Source organism: Kryptolebias marmoratus, linkage group LG6 (genome assembly GCF_001649575.2).
Source record: "Kryptolebias marmoratus isolate JLee-2015 linkage group LG6, ASM164957v2, whole genome shotgun sequence".
In the NCBI taxonomy this organism is placed as follows: domain Eukaryota; kingdom Metazoa; phylum Chordata; class Actinopteri; order Cyprinodontiformes; family Rivulidae; genus Kryptolebias; species Kryptolebias marmoratus.
In genome coordinates, this window is record NC_051435.1 from 13,036,157 (window position 1) to 13,060,418 (window position 24,262).

General features: G+C 38.0%; 1 protein-coding gene across 1 annotated transcript in view; it reads right to left on the reverse strand.

Annotated features, from left to right (window-relative positions):
• Window positions 1–24,262, reverse strand: part of gpc6b (glypican 6b) — a 90,868-nt gene that overhangs the window by 52,986 nt on the left and 13,620 nt on the right. Inside the window, exons 2-3 of the mRNA XM_017422721.3 lie at window positions 15,956–16,114; window positions 2,377–2,768 (exon numbers count right to left, since the gene is read on the reverse strand). Of these exons, the coding sequence (XP_017278210.1) occupies window positions 2,377–2,768; window positions 15,956–16,114 (551 nt within the window). The remainder of the gene's footprint in view (window positions 1–2,376; window positions 2,769–15,955; window positions 16,115–24,262) is intronic.

Here is a 24,262-nt window from a genome sequence, read left to right on the forward strand (position 1 = left end):
GCACATCCCACCGGGAGGAGGCCCAGAGGAAGACCCAGGACACGCTGGAGGGACTATGTTTCTCGGCTGGCCTGGGAACGCCTTGGGATTCCCCCGGAGGAGCTGGCCCAAGTGGCTGGGGAGAGGGAAGTCTGGGTCTCCCTGCTCAAAATAATATTTTTTCCATCTTTACTCTGAAGTCATAATCAAACATGCCATGTATCTATTTTTTCTGCATATTTATAGTCAAGGAAAATCTTTCAAATATTGACTTTTATTCCACACAGCTCATTAACCATAAATGACCGTCAGACAGTCAATGTTACAGATACTGAGCTGAAACTGGGTGTTGTAGATGATGCCATCCCCTCCAGATCACACAAGACCTTCTTTTAAAACTACAAACCCAACAATGTCTGTCTGTTAGCTAAATATCTCATAAACCGCTGGTCGGATGATAATGAAACTCTCACAAAGTATTCACTGTGAGTTCATGTACAACTGGTTAACGTCTCGTCTCAACTTTATTTAAGATGGCTCCCGCAGCCAATCAACCTCAGCAAATACAAAAATGGCGATAACTCAGTCAATATTACAGATACTGACCTAAGTTTGGTGTGGCAGCAGCTGAGAGTTACCCCCATCACATACCCCCATGTGCCACCAGGTCTGTTAAGATTTTTGCTTAAGTTTGTTCTGCAAGGTGGCAGACAATATGCATTCCTTTAAGAAATGCTAGTTTTGATTTTTTTTTTTTAAATCATTTGATTAATACAACACAGGTAAACAAAAATAAAAAATGAAGTTTTGTGAAAGATTTAATTAAAAACACTGATATCTTATCAAATATTAGAATATTTTAATGTGTGCATCCTATTATTGATCACAATGACTCTTGAAAGCAGAAAACAGAGAACACGATTTTCCTCTTTTCCTTTCCTTTCAACAAAGAAAACGTGAGGTTTTGTTGATTACCCATATAAGAACTCCAAATATTTTGAAAACTGTAAAATTTTAAATCTATATTTCTTTCTGCTTGGGGTTTTCCACATCAGTGTTGGCAATTCCTCCAAACTCCACCGGGGTTTCACGTTTCCTTTATTTCGGCGTATCAAACTTTCCAGCAATATACATTAACGCGCTGTGGACAGACACCTCTCGCACAGTGTCTCTTTTCATTATGCTTCTACTCAATCTATCACGATGAGTTGAAACCCCCGAGGGGATCAAAGGGCTGCAGACCCAGACACACAACCCCAATCTCAGGTCCCGCTCAAATGTCAGGAGGTGAAGCTGGGACACGCTGGCTCGGGAGAAACGCGGGGTGTAACCCAGTAAACACGTGCTAACAGCGCATCATCTGCGACCGCTTCGAAATGAGCCTAACTACTATTACCGGGGTAGTCTTCAGGGGGGGTCGGAGGGGAGGCCGAGCTACAGCGAAGGAAATATCTTTAAAGTTCACTGGGTGCACGGTGGTGGGACCAAACAGAAAATAAACCCTGGGTTTTAAAAAGAAGAGCAGGTTGTTTCTCCTTTTCTCTTTTTAATCCCTCAGATGATTTCTAAACTTCCAGTAGTTTCTTGTTTTATTGCAAAAGCTCTATAAATATTAATCATAGGGTGATAATTCAATTAAAGCAAAAAACCGGGTAGCTTGGAGTGTATTAAATGATTGCATTAAATCATCATAAAATTGGTTATGTTGTTAAGTGTGACCAATGTAAGCTTTAGCCTTTAGCTTCTTATTCTGACTTTGTGCATCATCAGAGTTACGCGCTGCACTTTCAGGGCTGTGAAATGCTGCAGAGGAGGCATTAACATTACATCTCATCAAACAGAAAACTACGGCAACGGCATGATTAATGTCTCGCGTGTACCGTGTGGACAAATATTGGCCAAGAGAGCAATATAAAAGTGATAGCGGACATGTTTTTTTCCTCTCCTCTTTCATTGTCGGGGCGATCCCGCTCGAGCAATCCACAAAACACTTCAACGTTTCTTTCATTCAAGACAGCGACCGAACTAGCCACCTTGAACTTCAAATTTCCTGGAGACAAGTACAAAGAGAGGCCGACATTAGTCAGGAGGAGTGTGGGAGGATATAGGAAGGAGTATGTGCTTATTGATGAAAGGGGAAAAAAAAGGAAAACAGGTCCTTGGGCTTGTAAGAACCTGTTTAAAATACAGGTATAATTTCATCTGAGGTAATTTTTGTAATATCTTCTCCAGACTCAGGAGCTAAAATCAAATTTAGTAAGCTTTAGTTGTGCTTTATTGGAGGAAAAAGTGGATTTTGTAATGTATAATATATACATTGATTCTATTTAAAGTAAAATAGAATCAATGTATAATTAAAGTGCATTAGAGTTATATTAGAGTGGTGAGAATTCTTACCTTCGACACTCTCTGGGCCACCTCCCGGCCAACAGAGAGTCCTTGGACGAATGTGCGTGCAGCGATGAATGCACGGGTAACCTGAGCCTTCAGCTTCCTGGGCACGTCTCCAAAGGGCTTGAGCTGGTCGGTGTACTTACTGATACACTCCAGATAGTCGTCTGTGATGACATACTGCGAGTTGAGCAGTGTGAACATGCGCTCCAGCAGCCGAGACCAGAAGTCATTAAGCATTTCCTCCAGGTTAACATTCCCTCCGGTGTAATAGCGCTTCAGCTCAGCAAAGAGGTTCTCAAAGACCTCCGCGTTCTGCATGTAAGGCTTGCCGTAAGTCCTCACAAACATCTCATTCAGGGACCTCTCTGTGTTCTCCAGCAGCTCCAGGAAGAATTCTAAGAGAATAAAAAGTGGGTTATACTCAGTAGGCTTACCTATAAAAATGTGCTTTGATATGATGCACTGATCTTTTAAACATTAGTACTTAAAATAAAAACACAGCAAAACGACAGACTGTATATACTGTGCATATATATATATATATATATATAGAGCGAGACACACACACACACATACAGGATATATATAGGTGTCTGTAGTTCAATTTTCTCCACTATTTTGCAGCCATGGGAGCTGTTTTGTATATATTTATGGAGGGCAATATGTTCTGTAGTTGCAATGCCTTATCAATATCTCACCTGTTAATCCCAAATACCTTCTAACACCTTAATAAAAAAAAGAAATACATGTTTATTGCAAAATGATGTCCTATAAACTAAGTGATACAGTCTTCTAATGATGCTAAGACTGGTGGTCTTACTGATAAGCTTTGTTCAAATGGAAACTCTCTGACAATATTAGATTAGATTCATTTTGCTGCTTGGAATTATTTCATCTCTGGGATTTTCTCCTTCACATTTCTTTGTATTAAACTGTTAAAAATCCACAAACTGGGTCTTTCCTGTATCCCTTATCTTTTTGTCATGACACCTACTTGTTATAAAGTATAATTTTGACCAAACTGATCAGCCGACAACTGGTTCAAAACGGACCAAGGCCAAAGTGAACGGCTGTCGCTTTAAAAGAAAAAAACAATTTCATAATAAAGTTATAAACTGTCATCATTAAATGACACAATTATTTCAGTTGAATTTTATGGTTATTTAAATCAGCAACATCAAGCTGTAGCAGTTCTGTGCAACCTTGGGGTACTTCTGGCAGGAATGTATTAATATTTCTGCCAAAATAACCATGTAAGGAGAAACTGACAGCGATATAAAGATTTTCGAATAACATTTGCATGAACTGCTATGAAATCTTTGAGATTGGAGTTGTTTTAGGTCTACGGCAACCCACTTTGAACTTAGCTTTGCTCGACTAGCAGTTAGCTTGTCAATCTTCTAACTGAGGTTATTCAAAGAGCTATCTATGACAAGTAAGATGGTGATTGTTTATAATCTTTCCAAACAACCCTGGTTTAAAGATATGAACGATCACTTAAGTCTCATAAAATAATCATAAGAGTAATTATCTTTAATCAGTGTCCTTTGAAGCCCTTCTGAATGCATTTCATTGCAGAGAATAGGTAAGACCTAAACAGGCATAAGTCTCAAGCCAAAAGATTATGACCAAGCAGATAATTGGAGTAACAGTCTTCTTCTACTCCGCAGAAAACCTGCATTGTCTCACTGAAACAAAAAGTTACTGTCATTCCATATAACAATTTCTCTGGCCAATCACGACCCCCTTCCTGAGCTGAAACACATCCCTATAGTAGCGTTGCTGTGGGGTCATGTATATTCATATAATTTTGTTTTTTTATTACTTAACAGAGAATGAAAACTCAACCATTATTATGCAGTTTTTAAAAAATGTACTTATAATGTCAAATTGCAGAGGGCTCAAGTGGTAATTCTGTTTCAATTTCTAAGGGCAACAAACCAAAAATGTTTTTCAAGATTGAATTTTAATGGGGTTATTCTGTTGCTCCATTTGTTTCATCATCATCTGCTGTGCTCCTGTTCCTTGCTCTGTTGTTTGAAGTCTCAGGTTTTCTCTCTATGATTCTTTCATCTCTCATCAAACTTGGAACAGTGTTTGTCTATGGTCAGACGCAGGTTGTTTTTCCAACTCAGAGCTACAAAAACCACCTTTCTAGCACAACACCAAGACATCTTTTTTTTAATCATTCTAAATGTGAAAAGGCTCCATCTATCATAACACTGATCCAGGATCGACACTTATCTGAGACTCTTTGACTCTCTTTCCTTTTGTTTGGGACTGTTTCTCTGAGTCCAGCTCTCTGTGTTTTTAATCTCACTATCATAATCAGTATTTTTTTTTATCAGAAATCTCCTAAAAGACTTTATCAAGCTGCCTTTAACAGAACTGCAGGCATTCTGCTCGCTGTGAATTCAGGTGGACAGAAAATTGACAGGATGCTTTTTTTCTTATTTCTTCTAGGATATTTCAACTGATCTGACTGACCAAAAAATACACACACACACACACACACAAATACACACATTGTGTACAGTGGAAGGCAAGGCAACATCTTAACATCACAAAAACAAAAACGTGATGTTTAGTTCCAGGATTTTTAGTCCAAATGTTTGTGCCATGAAACCAAGCAGAATCTTATCTAATATTTTAACTTGGAGTTTATCATGTTCTGACTTTCATAATTTAGCATTTTTATTTCTAAATTTGTTTTTTATCAGGTCAACTTGGTTTTCTGTTTTACTGCTCCGTTTCATGCTCCGTATCTGTAATTTCTTTTTTCCCTTTCAAAATGTGTTCCTTGGTTTGTTTCTGATGTCTTTCTTCACACCTGGTTTTTTCAGTTTTCCGCCTGCTTTGTGTCATTCCTTCAGTATATATAGACCCAGATTTTCAGTGTCTTCTTGTCAGATCCTTGTCTCTGTTCAGTTGTGTGTTCACATCAAGTCCCTTTTGTTTGGCTTGAAAAAAGTTTTCACCTTGGATTTGCTACTTTCATGCAGCACCTTTGTTTAAAAAAAGTTTATTTTTTACTTTATATGCCTGTGTCTCATTTCTAGTCTGCATTTGGGTTTTTCCCATCATCATCACATCACAGTTTGAAGTGGGGGTACACCCAGGACGTCTGAGGGTGTCCTATGAGACCAAGAGGATGTCAGCAAACCCCGTTGGTCCTTAGGAGCTTTGTGGATGAAGCATGTTCAAATCCGGATCAACCTGTGGGTTCTCAACCAAAGTCTGGGAGGTTTGGAGGCCTGGTCAGTGGATGGGCTCTTTGTTGTTTGGTTGTAAGGCTGAATGAAACTGCATCTGTCAGAAGACTTATACATTGTACAAAGATGTCTTCATGCAGAATACCCTGTCTACAAAACAGTGATCTGTAATATGGCTGCAAAAATGAGTCCCTCTTTAAGATGCCACCGGTTGTTGGTAAATCATCAATCAAATCGACCACACCCCAAAACAATGTGAGCTTTCACAAATGAAGCTGGAAGAAAGAGGTGTGGTTTAAAATTCAGTGGTGTTAAAATGTTGCACTACTCGTGAAATGTGTGTCAGACATCTTCCATCTCGTGGCCAGTCGGTTGCACAGATCGTCTGCCATCGGCAGATTACGCCCCTCGAGCCGCGACGCCTGCTTACCCTTCCACATGTCATCTTTTACGACTCTGTTACTGCCTCGCTTTGCAGGTCAGAGGTGTAAAAGCGGAAGGTTGACTTCAAACACCCCCCCCCCCACACCCTCATCCGCCCATACACAATTCACCCTGCGACAGAAAGGAGGCGTCTCAAGTTGGAAAGTGTTTTTCGTGAAAGTTCAAACGAGTAACTTCAACCCCCCAGTTACGCCTCTACATTTACACGAACGACGACACCGATGCACAACAAAGACTTATCAAGTCTGGCTTGAGAGCTGACGTGTGAAAAGTGTTAGAGGCTGCTGGTACCTTGTGTTTGTGTGTGTTTGTGTGTGTGTGGAACGGGGGGTTGTTTAGTATGAAATAGTGTTTGAGTGGGTGGAAAACGTCAGTGGGTTTGCTGGTTTCTTTGTTTTGCAACTGACCATTGCACATATTAAAGTCCAAGATTATTTCTCACTTTCGTTTTTGTTTTTGCACTGTTTTTGTTCCTTTCACAGAAAGTCGATGCAATGTGTTCACCAATAACTTTATCTGCTTGGGTATGGTGGCTTCATCTTTTGCTTTTTCCCTGCTGCCTGCATCTTGTCGACATAAAAATTTGGATTATCTGGTTTTCTAGCTTCAAGTTGGCAAGAGCTGGTTGGAAAGCCAGTGTCAAAACAAAAACAAAAAAACATGGCTGCAAGTATAGGCTCTGTAACAGCATGGGAGTTTTTGAGCCTGCAAACTTTGGAACCGCTGGAATTTTATCTCAGTCGGACTCTTTAGGACAATGCACAGCAGACAACTAAATCTGGAGCAGCAACCTCTTTTTCGAGTGGTGACGTTCTCACAGTAGTTCACAGGAGCTAGGTCACATCTCAACCTTATATGAACGATCCACGTTACTGGCAATTATAATAATGGCCCAGACAAAAGTGTAATGGATTTAAAGTGGTCATTAGTTCTGAGAAATACGGGTGAAGTTACAGATTACAGCAGTGGTGGTAATAAAAAAAAAAAAGAAAACAGATATTATCCTCCATGATACGTTGCATTTGACAAGAGCTGCACACTTTGGCAGAGAGTAAGAAAAATATGCCTCATTTTCAAGGTTGCACAACGCTTAAAATATTATTCTAAAATAGATGGTAAAATGATTGAGACAAATGTATTTTTAGCTATAGCCAGCAGGCAATATAACTCACTTTATATTAGCTTGGGTGGTAAAGATTTCAAACCTGCATACATCTGTTCAGCAGGAAACTGATTCTGATTTATCACATGCGTTATTTTAAAAAGGACTCGCTTTCTTATCACAATTAATTATTGTCGATTTACACGTCCTCTCAGGCTCCAGTGGGTGTTATGACTGCAGTAGTTCCCCTGAGGAAGCTGATAAAATTAGATTACCTTCTCTTACACTTTTATGCCTATCATCAGAGGATCTGACTGACTGTTTGTTTTACATTCAATGCAATGTAGGCCAAAGAGTTTTTCTGTGTTTCTGAAACGAAATCATTACAGTGAGCAGTTATTATTAAACGCGCAGAAGTCTAAACGCGATTTGTGCCCGGGTAACTTGCTTTGCTTAATGAGAACAGTCGGTGGGTGCTCAGTGATATGGACAATGTCTAATGACAGCTTCAGAGATAGTTAAACTTTAAAGGTGCGTTTTAGATTTTGAAATAAATAAATCCCAGCTCAGTCATTTTTAGAACAGATACTAGCAGAAAAGAACAGCGGGAACTAGATTTTATATTAATGTGTGTAAATAAAGCAAAGGTGAAACAAATGTCATAAGTTTAATAATAAAACTAGCATTATTTGAAGGAATGCATGCCAAAATAGATCCAATGCAATCTGTTAGCTCTCAGAATGCGTGTTGAGGATGACTCTCAGCTACTATCTGTAAAATTAACTGCATTATAGCTATTTGTTGTGATTATTAGTTGATTATTTGTGTCAGCCATCTTGAATCAGACTGACTCCAAAAGTTAATCAGTTACAGATGAACACAAATATTACTCTTTTCAGTGTTTCATTAGAATCTGTTCAGTAGTTTATAAGATTCTTTACTAACAGACAGACAGAGTTAACTCCAACAGTTGATGCCAAAGTTTTAAACAAAGATCTTGTGCACTCTGTCCAGCTCAGAGTATGTGATGGGGGTCACTCTCAGCTACTAGCACAGCAAATTTTAGCTGAATATATGTAAAATTGACCAAGTTATAATCATTTTTTGTGTTTGCCAGGTGTGATAAGCTGTGGTGGCCATCTTGAATCAAGTTGACTCCAAAGGTTCATCAGCTGTAGATGTGCATCCAATGATTGCTTTGACATAGTTTCAATAAAACTCATTCACTGATTCATGAGATATTTTGCTAACAGATGCTCACACTCACAGACACAAGCGATAACAGAATGATCTGTGTTTCATTGCAGCAGCAACGAATAACAAAAACTTAATTTCAGAGACTAAAAATGATCTGAAAAGCCTTCATAAATTATAAACGTATTCGTAATTAAGGTGTTTGATTAAAAGAATTCTTCCAAAAGCTGCAAACACACTGTAATATTGAACAGCAGCAATTCAAATACTCTCCACTTGAGCTCATCACTTTTCATCGACAAATCTCAGTTTGGCTCTGACTCCTCACTGTGTACACAAGGCAGTGCTGAGGTTATTCAGAGCTTTTCTCCCTGAGATGGAAAAAAAGCCTCTGTTTCTGTGCTTCTGCAAAAAAAATAAATAAATAAATCTATTGATGGATGGTCTCTGATTTCTAAGATGTCTGCAGCCCTTTTTTTCAACAATCTTGAAACGCAGACCTCCCGTTTTGAATTTTTGAGCTGGATGATGGAAAAGGCAAGTTTTATGAATTTAATTTGCGGGCAGAATATTTTTAGAAACGACAAACTATGAAGTCAACTTGATTAACACAATCAATGAGGAAGCTGTCGACGGGGTGATTTCAACTGCTAAGGTTCTCGTGGGAAGCAGCCCGCAGAATTAATTATTACAAAGTCTCCTGAACTGTGACTAGCCAGCTAATACGAATAATAGTGCTTGTATTCCACCTCTGTTCAGCCTTCTTCATTTGGGTTAATGTAATGCATTATGTAAAAAAAGAAAAAAAGAAAACAAATCTAAATATTTTAATAAAAAGCAATCAGGTTGTAAACAGTGCATATAAATGAATCACAATGTGCTTTTTTCTTTAAAGAAACTGATTAGGAATCTAAAAATCAAAAAGCGCTCTTCATAGTTTGTCATAAGATTAATGTGGGAGAGATATTTTTAAACAGTGCTTAACTTGGGTTTAGGAGAAGAAGAAAAAATGTTTGGATTTGTGAACAATTTGTTCCAGGAAACATTAGGAATCAATACAATTCATCATCTCAGCAGCATCTGAATTTGTCAAATAGGGTTCACTTCAAATAAGGGAAACATCAAAATGATTTCTCCAGAAATTTGTGCAGTAATCCTAAATTTTCTGTGGTGCTGGCAGCGGTTATTGTTTACATGGACAGTTTAAAGGAATAGTTCAGGTTTTTCAAGCTGGAGGGGCATTGCTTGTATACAGCAATTTTTAAATCATTCTGGAAATTCTCAGTTGGATTGAGGTTTGACTGGAGCACGTTAGGATATTTGTCCTTAAATCACCAAAGTGTTGCTTTAGTATTTAAGTGTCATGTTGGCAAGTGAACCTCCATCTAAGACCCATATCTATGGAAGACTCCATCCAGAATTTCTTAAAATTGATTAAATTGTTTGTTTTTTCTCCATCTTTTCCTTAACTCTAGTCAGTTTCCAATCCTTGCTAATGTAAAACATCCACACAGCATGATGCTGCCACCACCATGTTATTCAGCAGTAATTTCTTGCTAGTTTCTCATTTAAAATGACTGATTTGGTTTTTATTTTAATTATGGAAAAGTTATTGACAATTAATATCTATAGAAAGCTCTTTAAACTATAGTAAGATTAATTCTGACTGGACTAACAACTAGTCCAAGTAGAACCAGGACAAAAGCGAATTACTGTCATCTTAAAAAAACCTCCAATCTCAGAATGAAAACAGTACACCACCATCAGTTTTGCATTACCTTGTTATTTCTGCAGAAATGTTCTGATATTCATGTTGGGTCTTCCCCCAGGTTATACAGGAAGTGCTACTTATCTCTACTGCTAAAGTTTGTGCTTGAAAGCACCCATAAAATTCTAAGTAAACAACAATGTCATGCAAAATTAACAGCAATTTAAGATGGTAAATGTTGTCCTACATTTAAAAATGTGAACTACCATTTTAGGGAGCAGAACAAATCATGGGGGCTATGTAAATATTAGACAACTTCAAGACAAACCAAATTTGCAGAATCTTGATTAGGCAATACTCTGTTCAAGCTTAATTTGAACTTGCCTTAGAAAGGCATGAATACGGATGGCTGCATATACAGTAAGTAGCTCATTAGCTATAATAATCATGGTTCTGTGGGTTCAAGTAGATGTCTTCCAACCAGGAGCCCGAGAAGTCCCAGTCCAAGAGTTAAATATATATAAAACATATAGTATGTGAAGTGCGTATGAAGAACAAGCTGTATGAGTGTGTGTATATTAAAAGGTGAATGAGAATGACATTGGTACATCTAATTTAAAATTAAAAATAGCACTGGACAAGGGTAAAAGAAACATTACCCGTTTTCCAACCAAACGGAAAGGTACTTATTTTGCAATGAAAAAAAACCATCAAGAACTTGCTCAAAATTACAAAGAAACACATTAAAAATGGAAGATTTTAAATTTGTACAACATAGCCAGTGACATGGTAATAAATAAGCCAAATGGATAAACTACAACATATCTTTTTTTCTGATCCAACATTACTTAACAAGCTGATATTTCTAAGAGCAGTATTTTCTAGATCTCTATTACAAAGCCAACCTAGAATAAACCCTGAAAAAATAAAAAAAATAAAATAAAAGAAATTGCACGCTGTAGAGTAAACAGCTGTTATCACCAACCGAGCACTCATTGTTCTCCACGGGACTCCAGCCAGTCGGAGAAGGAGCCCATCACTCTCTGTGTGACAGTTGAAAGTGCATAAAATAACACACGCAGCTTGGTGTTCGGCCTTCTCGAGGTCCCATGCCTGTATGTGAAACCAGCTATTCTGCTGCACTCCGAATTCCACACGTCTATCATGAGCCGGATCATTGATTGGTCTGTCAAGCTGCGCTCGTCTAAAAAGAGCCATTCTGAGTGCTGTGCTGTTGTAGACAACATGACGGGTCATCCTTTTTACGTTTCCTTGTGTTAATTTCTTTAGCCAGCTTAATAGTGAGTCACGCAGTAGTTCGTCATTAGGCACAATCATTAAATATTCTATTCCAGGAGGTAAGTATACAAAAAAGAATCACGGTAGGGGCTCGAGACGAATATATTACATGCTTTATTTACTCTATATGCAACATTTTCAGAAATCGTAATCTTCTAATCTCAGATGCGGTTTTAATCATAAATTTTTAAACTTTTTCAGTTTGAGAAGTGTGTTATTTATTTATTTATTTGAATTATTTTTCTGCTTATTAAAAAGGGACCAATCGTGCTCTTCAAAGAGTCATAATTTCAGTTTCGTTTAAAGTTTTCTCCGTCATCAATTGAATTTAAATGGAGTCTTGCCAATCACTGCATTCTGTCTTCATCTGCGTTTTTGCAATGTCTCACCAGCTGAGCAGCACAGGGGTGCAGTTTTTAGCAGTCTCATCTTACAGCAGGAGGGCTAGCATGTATAGTTTCTGTTCCTTTGCGGGTTTCTTCCAGGTGTGCGTGTTTATAACATGTTTATGCTTTAGTGAGAGGGTGAATCACTACCCTGTTTAGACTGTACAGGGTGTACCCTGCTTCTAGCTTCACATCAATTAGCACAGACTCAAGTCCTCCACAAACTTGATCCATTGAAAATGATGGATAATAAATAGATGGGGAGTGAAAATGCTAAATAAAGCACTAGATTCGGTAACTGCATGTGCATTTACTACCATGCTTATGTAGGTGGATACAGTGCAGGTAAAGTAAGTTGTAAGAGCCCCAAGTGAACAGTTTTATAGTCACTGCATGAACTAATAAACAGAAATGTGCTGACAAAAGTCTCAAAGCTGTGCAAATATTATCCCTTTTGCTTATGAACAATTAATAGCCTACTTGTTGTAGTTAGCTCTTTGAATGACATCAGTTTGGACAAACAGTTCAGTTCTAGTCTGAATGGAACCAGAACCAAAGTGGATCTCCGCTGTTCTAAAACAACTCCAATCTCACAAAGTAATTCATGGGAACTATTTTAGAACCATGATGGTAATTTCACAATGCACGTTCATTTACATATAATCTATGGTTACTTTGAAGAGCAAATAGTGTCAGCAGCAGCTAGCTGTAGCACTTTAAGGGGGGCATGGGACATTTTTAACAAGAATGCCAGTGCACTGTGATTCTGCTCGAATAGCCATGGAAATTCAAAGCTGGCGTCAAGTTACGGGTTTATAAAATGGAGTTGGATTTGGTCAGGATTAAATTCAGTTTCTCTGAACCGAAGTCATCCAAATAGCCATCTACAACAGGTAAGATATTAAGAGTTCATAACCCTTCCACAGAGCCCCACTTTCAAAGAGCTGAACTAGCCCTTTCAGTGACAAAGATAGTGATTAAAATCAGGGGGATACGTACTGCGCTGTTATATCTACAGGGTCAATATTTTCCCCTAGTGAGTCTTGAGTGAGTAAGCAGACAAGCGGACGATACAAACACAACATTTGATTCATACAGATACACTGAGCCTCTGAGATGTTGTAGATATTTCTGTGTGGATGGCCTTGGCAAAGCCCAATCCATGCTCTGTTATTATGACGAATGACTGTAGTGTCAGGAATATGTGTGGGCTGCACAACCAGTAGGAGCTACTGTACACTCATCAAAGTCTGCACAAGGAGATGAATTTATACACACACTGACTCTGTGTAGGTGGGACTCCAGAGCCAGGTGCTAAATACATGATAAAGGGCGTCCAAGTGTACCAAGAGCTTTGTACTGTTCAGAAATTTATGCACTTTGAAGCAATATCGAGACCAACATTAATTACTTCGGAAACACTCTTTGTGAAAAATATGCTTAGGAAACAGAAAGCGGCACTGAGTTGTGCACAAACACAAAGGCTGTTGATATCCTCAAAAGCTAATAGTCACACAATGGTAAGTTTGCACTCTATCATACAATATATAAAAAAAGTAGAATAAAATATTAGAAAACAACATCTCAGATATGTCAAATAAGTTGTCAGTGGAGACCATCAGCTGACACACAGGCATAGAACCTGCACATCCTCTTTGACTGACTACAATATTTAGAGTGGCAGCAAAGCCCAAGAGGGGAAAAGGTGCCTGGAGTCATGCATCTAAGTGCTACTGGAAGCCCCATTTCCCTCATCTACAGGGAAATGGGGTTTTCAGCAGACAGTCACTCCCTTGACAGTATATGATTAAAATAACATTTATTTACTTGTGCTTTGTCTGAAAAGGAGCAGGAAACAAAGAGAAGAATCTGCCACGTAATATTATACATTATTATTCACTCAACCATTAATCAGGGCTGGACAACAGATATATTTAGAGAGACAAGCATGAAAGTCAATGCACTGATGTTATACTTTAAAAAAATTAAAGGTTTTGCTTTTAATTTTTGGTGTCCAGCTTGTCAAATATCCTTTAAAAAGAGGCGATAACTTTTAGTAAAATTATACAGCAATTAATCTAAAACATCTTCTCACACCGATGTCTTTGTTTATTTATCATAATTTCTTTATTGCCCTTCCTTGTGAAAAGCGGGCGATGAAGAAATTGCCTGTGTGTCTGCCTATCTGTTAGCAAAATATCTCATTAACCAGAGGACAAATTTTGATGAAACTCTTAGAATGTAATGTATATCCACAACTGGTTAATATTTGAAGCCAACCTCCATTCAAGAAGGCCACCACAGCTAATCAACCTTAGCAAACACAAAAATAGCTGTAACCTCGTCAGTTTTACAGATACTGAACAAAGGTTTGGCGTGGTAGTAGTAGTAGTAATCCCCAAAACATAGTCTAAGCACTAACAGGTCACGCAAGATCTTTGTTTAAAACTTTGGCATGCAAGGCAGAAGTGAGTAATATGTATTCATATATGATTCTTCAGTGTTTTCATATAAAGTAAGGGTAATGAGTTAGGGATGAGTCTGAGGGTATAGCACAAATTCTTGAGCTCTTACAGGTAGGGGTGGGCGATATCTCAAAATTACTACATGTCCTCCTCACTGTGAGTTGTATAAAATGACTACATCATGACCATCAAGTGAACATTTTCATTGGAATATTTCAGCCATCTGCCTCTAATCCACTGGTAGTTTAGTTTCTATCACATTGCCCTAATGCTCCACTCACAGCAGACAGTACTCTTCCACGCCCGTCCACAAAATGTTCCTACGTGTTTATGTATCGAGAGAGGGACGACAGCACAGCTAAGGCAAAAGGAAGGAGCTCACTGAAGTTAACAAGCTCTCAAAAATGGCAGAAAAATAGAAAACATGTCTCTAAGAAAAACAACTCTAGATCTATTATTTGGCAGAAGTTTGAATTTCACAAGAATGACACTGAACACACAAAGATATTTGCTAAAACGTGCCTTAGAAGCAAGAGGCAGCTGTACATACCACAATATGTACATCATATATCACGACAAAGCCTGTGATATTAAGTCATATTGCCCAGCAATACTGAGAGCACAATATATTTAACTCTTTGGTGTTTTTGCTGTTTTGGTAGGGCCTGAATTATGATCAAACCACACAAAAATGTCATCTTCTACAAGATGCAACATCTCCCCAAACTCTTTTAATAGACCCCAATAAAAAGATTTAACCATCTCTTTTTTCTTGATAAAACAGTTTTCTACTACTCTACAGAGTGCTGCTATCTGAAGCTAAGATATATTGGCAACTATGAATTATCCATTTTTTAAAAGGCTGATAAAGTTTGCTGTTTTTGGAAACCTTCATATCTGTAAATTCAAACAATAAAGCAATCAAAAACCGAAAGCAAACCTGTGCAATGTAAGACTCTTACTAGGTGCTTCAGACCTTTTCTTCATGTAATGTGTGTTTATTAAACCGTTTGAAGTATTATAACTCATTATTTTCTCATGTAAGATAAAATCAAATTAATAAACAGCTCTATTCCTCTGAGAAGGGTTATGTTTTGTTTTGTTATTCCCTTGGAGATGAAGAATCAGTAATCCCTAAAAAGGTTTTCAGTGAAATACAAGGGTATTATTTTGCAGCCCTAATAAAATCTAATAAATTGCAACCCTGACAAATGGCTACACCTTACAAATTTCACTTCCACCACCCTGATAAGCTGCCGTTACCTGAACAGTCTAATGGGTGCAGGAGGATAGGTCCCTTTCTCCATAACTAAGGAAAAGGAAGGTTTGGTCCAGTCAGGACTACCTTCCCTCCCAAACAAAAACTCATTAAACACATGGTGGTCAAAACAGTAACAACAGGGTTAAGACAAAATTGCACACAGTTCAAGACGGCCAAACAGCCTTAATAATGTGGAGTTTGTCTCTGTGTTGCCATTCAGGCTGTCAATCTGCTGTGCAAGAAGCCGTGTTTGTCTAATCCAACAAGAATTTTCTCAACGCTAAACCAATTAATGAGATTTTCACAACTCATCTCCTCTGGAGTGAGGACAATGAAAAACTTCAGTCAACCCTTTCAAATAAAAAGAACAACAGTTTCAGTCCTTTGATTTTCCCCTTTTTTGCAGCACACTGCACCGTGGTGGCTGACCATTCTAATACTTACAAAAAGAAACAAAATTAAAAAATAGATATTTCTGAGCACAAAATATTAAGAAAAAAAAGAGACCTACCATCAAATCTTTTATGTCGGGAGACAAAGGTGGTTCTCAGTGCATGACTTGTTTCATCAAGCTGATTCTCAAAGTCCAGTTTGCTTTGTTGGCCAAATTTGTCTTCCATTTCTTGGGTGCAACATGTGTTTCCCTGAGGACATACACGCAGATGTTCTCCTGCAACAGAAAAAAAGGAAAACAGAACGCAAAGTTTTGTGTCCACATCAAACCAGACAGACTTAATAAGACAACATGCAAATGAGTTCATTAAGGGTCACAAGAGGACAGATCCAAAGTGCAGAGACTAACAAGAGGTGTTGGTTGGAGTGGCTTTATTAATTTCATTCACTTCTAAGGTAAAATAATATCCACTGGCTGCCTTTCATGGTGGCGGGTGAAAATGTAACTGCCTGTATGTGCATGTGTTTTTTGTCTGGGTACATTTTATTGAAGCTATCCAAAAGTAATCTTTGAATCTACAACTGATTAACTTTTGGAGTCAACCCAATTCAAGATGGCCGCCGCAACTAATCAGCCTTAGAAAACACAGAAATGGCTTTGACACTGTTGTACAGCTACTGAGCTGAGATTTCACGTGGGAGTAGCTAAGACTCATTCTCCAAACATACTTCTTCAAAGTTGAAAGGTTTCCTTGAGACACGTTTGACATTTCATTGTTTCAGACTTTTCTTAAAAAAAAGACAAAATCCATTTTCCATAACTAAAATGTTTTTTAGAGTAAACTTGTCGTGTTGACAAAAATAAAAGACATGCACATAAAAATGGGCTCTTTGTTACAAAATTAGCAAGTTCTGGAACATTCTTGTAGTGACGGTCCTTTTCTAAAACTCAACTTTAGTCAAATATGTTCATTCAATTTCAGTAAACATAATTAAGAAGACACGCTGTCACTGGTACAGCTGAACTGAACTATAGCTGTTATTACTGCTTTAAATGAGACAAAATTAGGTTTCCAATAGTTTCTCACCACTTTCAGAACTGTCTAAGATATATCTAAAATAGTATCTAGAAGGATATCAAAAAAAAAATAAAACCTGCTAATAATTACATTGGTTAACTTTAAAAGTTTCTGCTCAGAAATATTTTTAAAAAACTTTCAAAGAGGTGCCAATACTGTATGTGATTATTTTTCTAACTAAAGCCAAGGATGCTTTAAATTGTACAAATGTAGAGTCTGAAACCTGTAAATGGAATTTTAATAAACTGTCATTTCAAATCCAATAACCTGTAGTGTGAAATAAAAAGATGTAGAGACAAAAAAATCTGGAGAAATAACTTGAATGGGTCTGATTATGTTCTGTTTACACTAAATGAATTTGAGGCCAGAACCAAACGCTGATTATATTTGAAGAAATATCCAATTATTACCAACAAATCTGAAGAGTGTTTTTTTGCCCATTCCTTGTGCAGATTGATGCCTTATTTAAAGCACTAATAATGCTAATTTTACATGTTGGATTAGTAAACTCTGAAAACATTTATCACAAAAGAGATTGCAGTACTAAATTAAATGTGCATTTTTGAAGAATCCCTGGTCCGTTGGAAACATGTTTGAAATGCTACTTGGTAAACAAAAGAAGCATTAACCATATAAAGAGAAGTGACCCTGACTTTCTAACTAATCAAATGACATTTGAAGAGTCAGCTTTTATTCTAATTTGTCTGAACAAATAATCAGCTCTAAGTGGAGCCAAAATAGCAGTTTGCGTAAACAGGATTTAGAATTTTGTGAATGCACTCGTGCTCCTGAAGTGGTTCGGCAATGAGAGGAAGGGATTTATCAAAGAACCAAATGACACATTCTTTTAACATATATTTCTCGCCCTTCATTATCGATGTAACTATGGCAATAGCCAAACTAATGAAAAGTTTATGACCCATATCATTTCATTTTCCCAACCAGCAAGTTTAAAAGAGATGCAAATAATGCACTTCCAGGCTGTGGCAGAATTCATTTTACAACCACAGCCGGCTGCACTTTTGACAAGTTTAGAAATGACATGTGTTGCATGGTTGTGGCTGATCAAAGGAGATGTAGAGACGCATGCAGGCTGGTGACGGGAACGTTGAAAATACACTTTTCAGCCGCATCTCCCAGTCATCTTTATAGCTCTGGTGGCATTATATCACAAGTTGTGTTACCCCCATGCTGTTGAACGTACCAATCAGCTGATCCAAAAAGGTTAAGAATGAATCTCATTGCTCAAAACTGATCATATATATTCTTACAAAAGTCTACTTTGAAATTAAAAAAGCCATTTTTATGCTTAATAGCAGAAAATGTTAAACAAGACAGGATTAAACTCTGATAAATAAAAGAGTAAATTGTTCAAAGCAAACCCAATGGACAAAACATTCTTATCATATAAGCTATATCATCAGATGACTTTGCCCGTAGAATTTAACCATTTTCCGAACTGTGGATTCAGGCATACATTAGTTTTCTGTGGGTTTTATTGCCCCTGGTAAATTAGGCCAAAAAAGAAATTAATCTGAAGCCGTCAAAAATAGTAAAAGGCCTCCATATTTCAAACTTCAACCTCCTCTACCTGTGGGATCCAGAAGTACGAGGTGTCAAATGCTCCGAGGCATGGGCAGTGTAAAGAAAGATGAAACATAACCACCACTGAATATGTCTCATAAGTTAAACCACCAACATCTCCGAAGGAAAAAAAAAAAACCTGCCATGACAATGAAATGTGAATGATTTTGTACAAGACTGCTCTGTGAAGGTTCACTAAGGGATACGGAGCACATTTCAAGCCAGGCTCAAGTGAAGTGGAAGACAGTAACTCGTGTGGGCTGCTGTCCTTTACAATGACCTAGTTGGATTCTTTTAGCTGGAAGATGAACTGAAAATCTCCTTCAACATGAGCTGTCAGTTTCTGCAAGTTACTCTTTTGAAGCCAGGGTAGAAGAAGGAATCTGCAGCTTTCAAGAAGGTTGGGGTATTTTTTTTCTTTTTGTACTTTAGCTTTGTATTGTTGCTGTATTTTTCTCTGAGAAAGACCAGTGAATATTGTCCATACAATGTGTAATGTAAATTTGGACTTCCTGTTGATCTTTTGTAATTTAAATGGTTTACAATATAACTGTTTGTTGTGGGACTGTGCATGCCATTTATGTTTCTTTTTCCAGTAGAGAGAAACTGTTGCCAAAGGAGTTAATAATGACTCACGCTATATCCTTCTAATTAGAGCTAAAAAGAAAAATGTACAATCTGTTTCATGGACAACTGTAATGCATCCCTAAACTTTGGTATATTTAATAGATCAGACATACAAAATCGCTTTAAAACCTCAAAGTTCTGGTTAAAAACATCATGCAACATTGTCAACAAACCCTTTGATCAGAAAGAAAAGAGGAAATTATAAACTATGTAGCTAAAAATGACAGAATAATGTCTTTTAAAATCTAATTCTTGTATTTTAAAAGTGCACCGTTTACACATGGTCACCTAACCAGGCGACTGTGTATGGTAATACACCGTACAAAATCTTAAAAAACAGCTATGACAATAATTATTACCACATATCTGCAACTAAAAAGAGCTCACAGGAGAAATATTACCAGCAAGTTTTATATCTTGAGAAAAGAGAAATGTCAGCAAGAAGAAAAGAAATCCTTCTTGACACAACAACCTTACAGCGTGCTCCAGGAGTCTCAACAGAGCAAAACATCATTTAAAAATAAGCCTGTCGTACATCAACATATGGGAAGAAGCTTTCAAGGGACTTCACCACTCAGCAAAGAGCCATGACCTTCCCAGACAAGGTTAAAACAGCACTGTAGCCTCAAAGATAATGTGTCTACTGAAGCACAGACCACACACTGGAAACAGACAGGATGGCCCAGAAGGCTTCATCACAAAAAGAAAATCACTTGCTCTAATGTCACACACACAGAGTCTTTGAATTTCATCCATTTATTTATTTATTTATTTGCAACAGGGCACCAGCTGCCCATAATCATGATCAAGATTGAGGGGATATACAAAATGGATGGATGGATGTGATGCACCATTTTCTAATAGATAATATACATTTATGAAAGACTCTCACAGTCTTGATTTGTGTTTTTTTTTCCATTATGCTACAATATCTGAATCATCTCCTTCCAACAATCAAAAACTATATTATCGGAAATTCTTAGAAACAGTTATGTGATACATTTTTATTTCATTTGCCATTTCCTGATATACTCTGAGTTGGAGACAGATGGTAAGTGGTGGGGTGTCTATAAATCTGCTGCTAAACATTATTAACTTTAAAGATTTGAATGTGTTTTATGCTTGTGAGTGTAACCGTACATGTATTTCTGGCCAAACCTTTTAGTGTCAGTCTTTTGGTTTGGCCTGCGTGTTTACAGAACAAAAACGTAATTGTTTTATCAAAACTGTACAATGCAGAACTTTTAAGTGTGAAATTAAACCTCTAAACTAGATAATGCTAAAATTAACTGTTTTTATATAACAGTGTTCTCATGAACGGCTGTTAAAGTCTTGAGCCTGGAGTTTTAAAACTCAATCCAGTCAATAAAACTCTCCAAACTGTTGTATAAAATCCCATCTACAGCAGGTAGGATATTAATTGCTCATAACCCCACATCTAAAGATATGAACTATCCCTTTAAGCTTTTAGCAGCTCCTCTGTCACCTTGTGTCTTTTGTATTGTTTTTTTTCTTAATTGATATAACTCATGAAAGCTGCAAAAGGTTTTTGGAAACCATCATCAAACCTTCGGATAAAAACATCTATGATCTGTGGTAAAAATGTAAAATGACAAATGAGGAGAAATAATTTCCAGCTAACAGCCTCATTGCAAAGATGGCCTTTGGCAATCCATTCAGTATCAAAAAGGAGAGCAAGGATGAGACATAAAGGGCTAGTTCTTGTCAACACTCATTATCTATTAGTTCATGGCTAACAGAAGAGCACAACGCTCCTCTTTGCATTGAGCCATGGGTCAAACTGTGTTTAACATGCATGCAGAGAAGCAGATCCTGCTTCCATTAACATATTAAAAACAAACAGGAGCAGGTTCAATACATACTAATGGTATAGCTTTTTTTCCTGCAATGCACAAATCACCAACACGGTGAAAAATGATGCTTTAAGTTTTAATAAAAGTGTTTTCTTCGTGCTCCCACAAATTTGTTAAAAAAACAACCAAGCATTCGGTAAAGGTGGCAATTACATCATGTCACTCCCATAGCTGCAATCAAATGGAGTGTCAATCAAATCAGCTGGCTTATTATCAATGCTAATGAAACTCTACAAAGATGTTTTAATTTTACTTTCTTCCTAGTGAGATGAGATCCCATCTAGTGATGCTAAATGTGAGCTTTTTAACAGCAGGATCTCTGAATTGTGTTTTAAACGATGGGATGCAAGTTTAGGCCTTCTCTTATCACTCTGTTAAGCAGTTTTTAACGTGATGCTTCCCAAATAAGATGTATTTTAATTGTGCAAATAAGTGTACATAAATGTGTTAATAATACATCTGTATCAGTCTAAATGTTTGGTCTTATGATTTACATTTGTTCATTGTGCCTTCATGGAAGCAAGTTTTCGTTATCAGTGTTCACGCTCCACAACAGGTGCCTTTAAAATTGCTCTACAGCCTGTTACACATAACATATTTTACCTTAGCTGGGTTTGTTTTCACTCAAACAATAAACAAGGTGCATTGCGCATCGTTTTAACTTTCATTCGTTGAAGCAAATCTTGGGAAAATTGTGAAGTAGGGAAATTTCAGACTGGACTATTATTTACTCAATGACATAATATGTGCTTTTCTTCTGAAATAAAAATAATATGCAAAAGCAACCGTTTTCTGGGGCAGGCAATTCATAAACGTAGCCATGCTGAATGGACGCATGGAATAGGAAAAAAAATACATTTGAATTCCTATTTCCGAAGCTTTGGAATCGATTCATAAGTTTCTAGAGCCATTTTTTAAAACATCTTGTTCATCTGACAAGGATGACTCGTGAAGAAGCTGGGCATGAAATTTTACATGTAAGGTTGGCAAAAGGACTTATTTGGATCAACAATGAATGTCCGTCTAAACTGACCGACCCATATCCCAGAACTATACAGTTCTTTGTCAAAAGAGGACCACTTTCCATCCATCTTTTCTTTACCTATTTGTTCCGTTCAGGGTCCCGGGCAGCTGGTGCCTATCTCCATCGGTCACTGTGCGAGAGGCGGGGGACACCCTGGACAGGTCCATCACAGGGACACAGAGAGACAAACAATCATCCGTGCTCTTGCAGACAGTTCAGAGTTCTCCATTAACAAGGATGTTTTCAGCTCGCGGGAGGAAACTGGAGTACCCACAGAAAATCTCACGTACATGAGAAGAATATGGAAACTCCAAGCAGAAAGGCCCCAGGTGGGAAGGCGAACCTGCGACCTTCTCGCTGTAAAACGAAAGCTCTAACCACAACAACAAGTGCTGTAAATTTAATGTATAGATTGTTGAGCTGAAGTAAGTCACACCACTCTCCCTGACACATTTTCTGTACCCACTTACTCCTGTTCCAGGTCGCGAGGGGGCTGCTGCTTATTTCCAGCAGTCAACAGGCGAGAGGACAGGTCATCGATCTGTTCCCCAGCCAACAACCACGCACACAATAAAGACGGGCACTGATTCTTTTTAAATATTCGAAGTCCAGTTAATTAAAAATAAATAAATGCAGCCACCACGGATGCCTATTCATTTTGTTTATTTATTTTTTTACAGCAGCACCTGGTAGTGGCATGCAAGGTAGTTTCTTAACGATGCATTTCCATCGGGAGAGCTTTGTCAATACAACACCTACGCACCCCTTTAAAAAAAAGAAAAAAGTGTGTCCCAGCATTGGCGTGTCCCAGCATCATTCTGCCATTCTAGTTTATTTCAAAAGGATTATAGAGTCACATCGATCCACTGGACCAGTGAAAATGGAAAATGGAGGAATATAAAAATCCTCGGCGAGCAGAATTAGCGGCAGCACACGTCTCTGAATGAAGACTCTGAGATATTAGAGGGGCTTTCAGCTGCAGGGCACGGGGTGAGTAAAACGTATTTTTGCTTAAAAAGCTCATCCCTAGCGCACACACCTAAATTTAAAGTTTGAATCCCCAGTTGACCCAACATGGATGCTTTTGGACTGTGGCAGGAAACTGGAGCACCTGGAGAAAACTCACGCATGCAGCTGAAAGTCAAACCTGAAAGCTTGGAGTAAACAGTGTGAAGCCTACCGCCCTGCTGTCACCTCAACAGACAGGACTGCAGAACCTATTGATACAGGTCCATTCTATGAACCAAGTCAATGTTGTGTCAAGAAATTAAATTAGGTGTTTCTGAAAGAATGACTCAAACTGAATACCCTTTTGCACTCTGTTTAAATCAGTTCTGAATCGGAAAAGCTTCTGAATTAACTCGTGACCCCAAAGTCTGAATCAAACCATGAAATACGGAAAAATACACAACTCTCACGCTGAATGTGACGCAGAAAACCTTCAAGGTCCAAGCAAGACTGCTATTGAACTACTTAGTTAAACGGGCACCGTGATGTTTACTCAGACATGAGAGCACAACAGTCAGTAAAATTCCGTTTAATGGGAGACAGTTTGCGTTAAAAGGGTTTGATGTTAAAACAAATGATGGTAAAAATAAAGCATAGGCATGCAGTTTTTCTTTAGGATGAGATCAAATGAAATACAGTTGGAAGGAAGACGAAATTAACTTTAACAGCTCTTTTAATAAAATCAAAGAAAGACTTCAAAAATCTCTGAGTTCTTCGAATAAAGCTGTTCGCGGGGTGTTTTGAAGGCATCGAGTCAAGAGTGTCTTTCACAAACTACCGGGTGACTCAGGTTGTTTCAAAGTGTCCTGCACAAACCACAGCAAAGGTAGGCCGCCTCTCTGAAGTGCTCCTCCGAGTACCTGGCCAAAGAGACCAACAGCATATGTGCTCTGCCATCTGCTGTGTCCCTCAGTTCCCCCTGACAAACCTTTTATAGATTCACCGTCGAAGCCACACTCAGTCCCAATAAGACCAACGCTGCTTGTGGCAGTTCAGCTCCTTTTTTAGTCCTTCATTTTATTTTATTTTTTTTAAATGAAGTCCAACTCTGGGAGCTGAGGCGTAAACGACTTCTGCGTCGAATGGTGAATGAGAAGCCAAACATCGTGAACGATGCAGAAGTTTCCCTGGTTTTTTTGACTTTCCATCGGATGATTTCAACTAAAGGAGAATTCTTGCGCAGGGAGCAGACTACAAACGAAAACTACAAAGTGTAAAGTTTGTAAAAC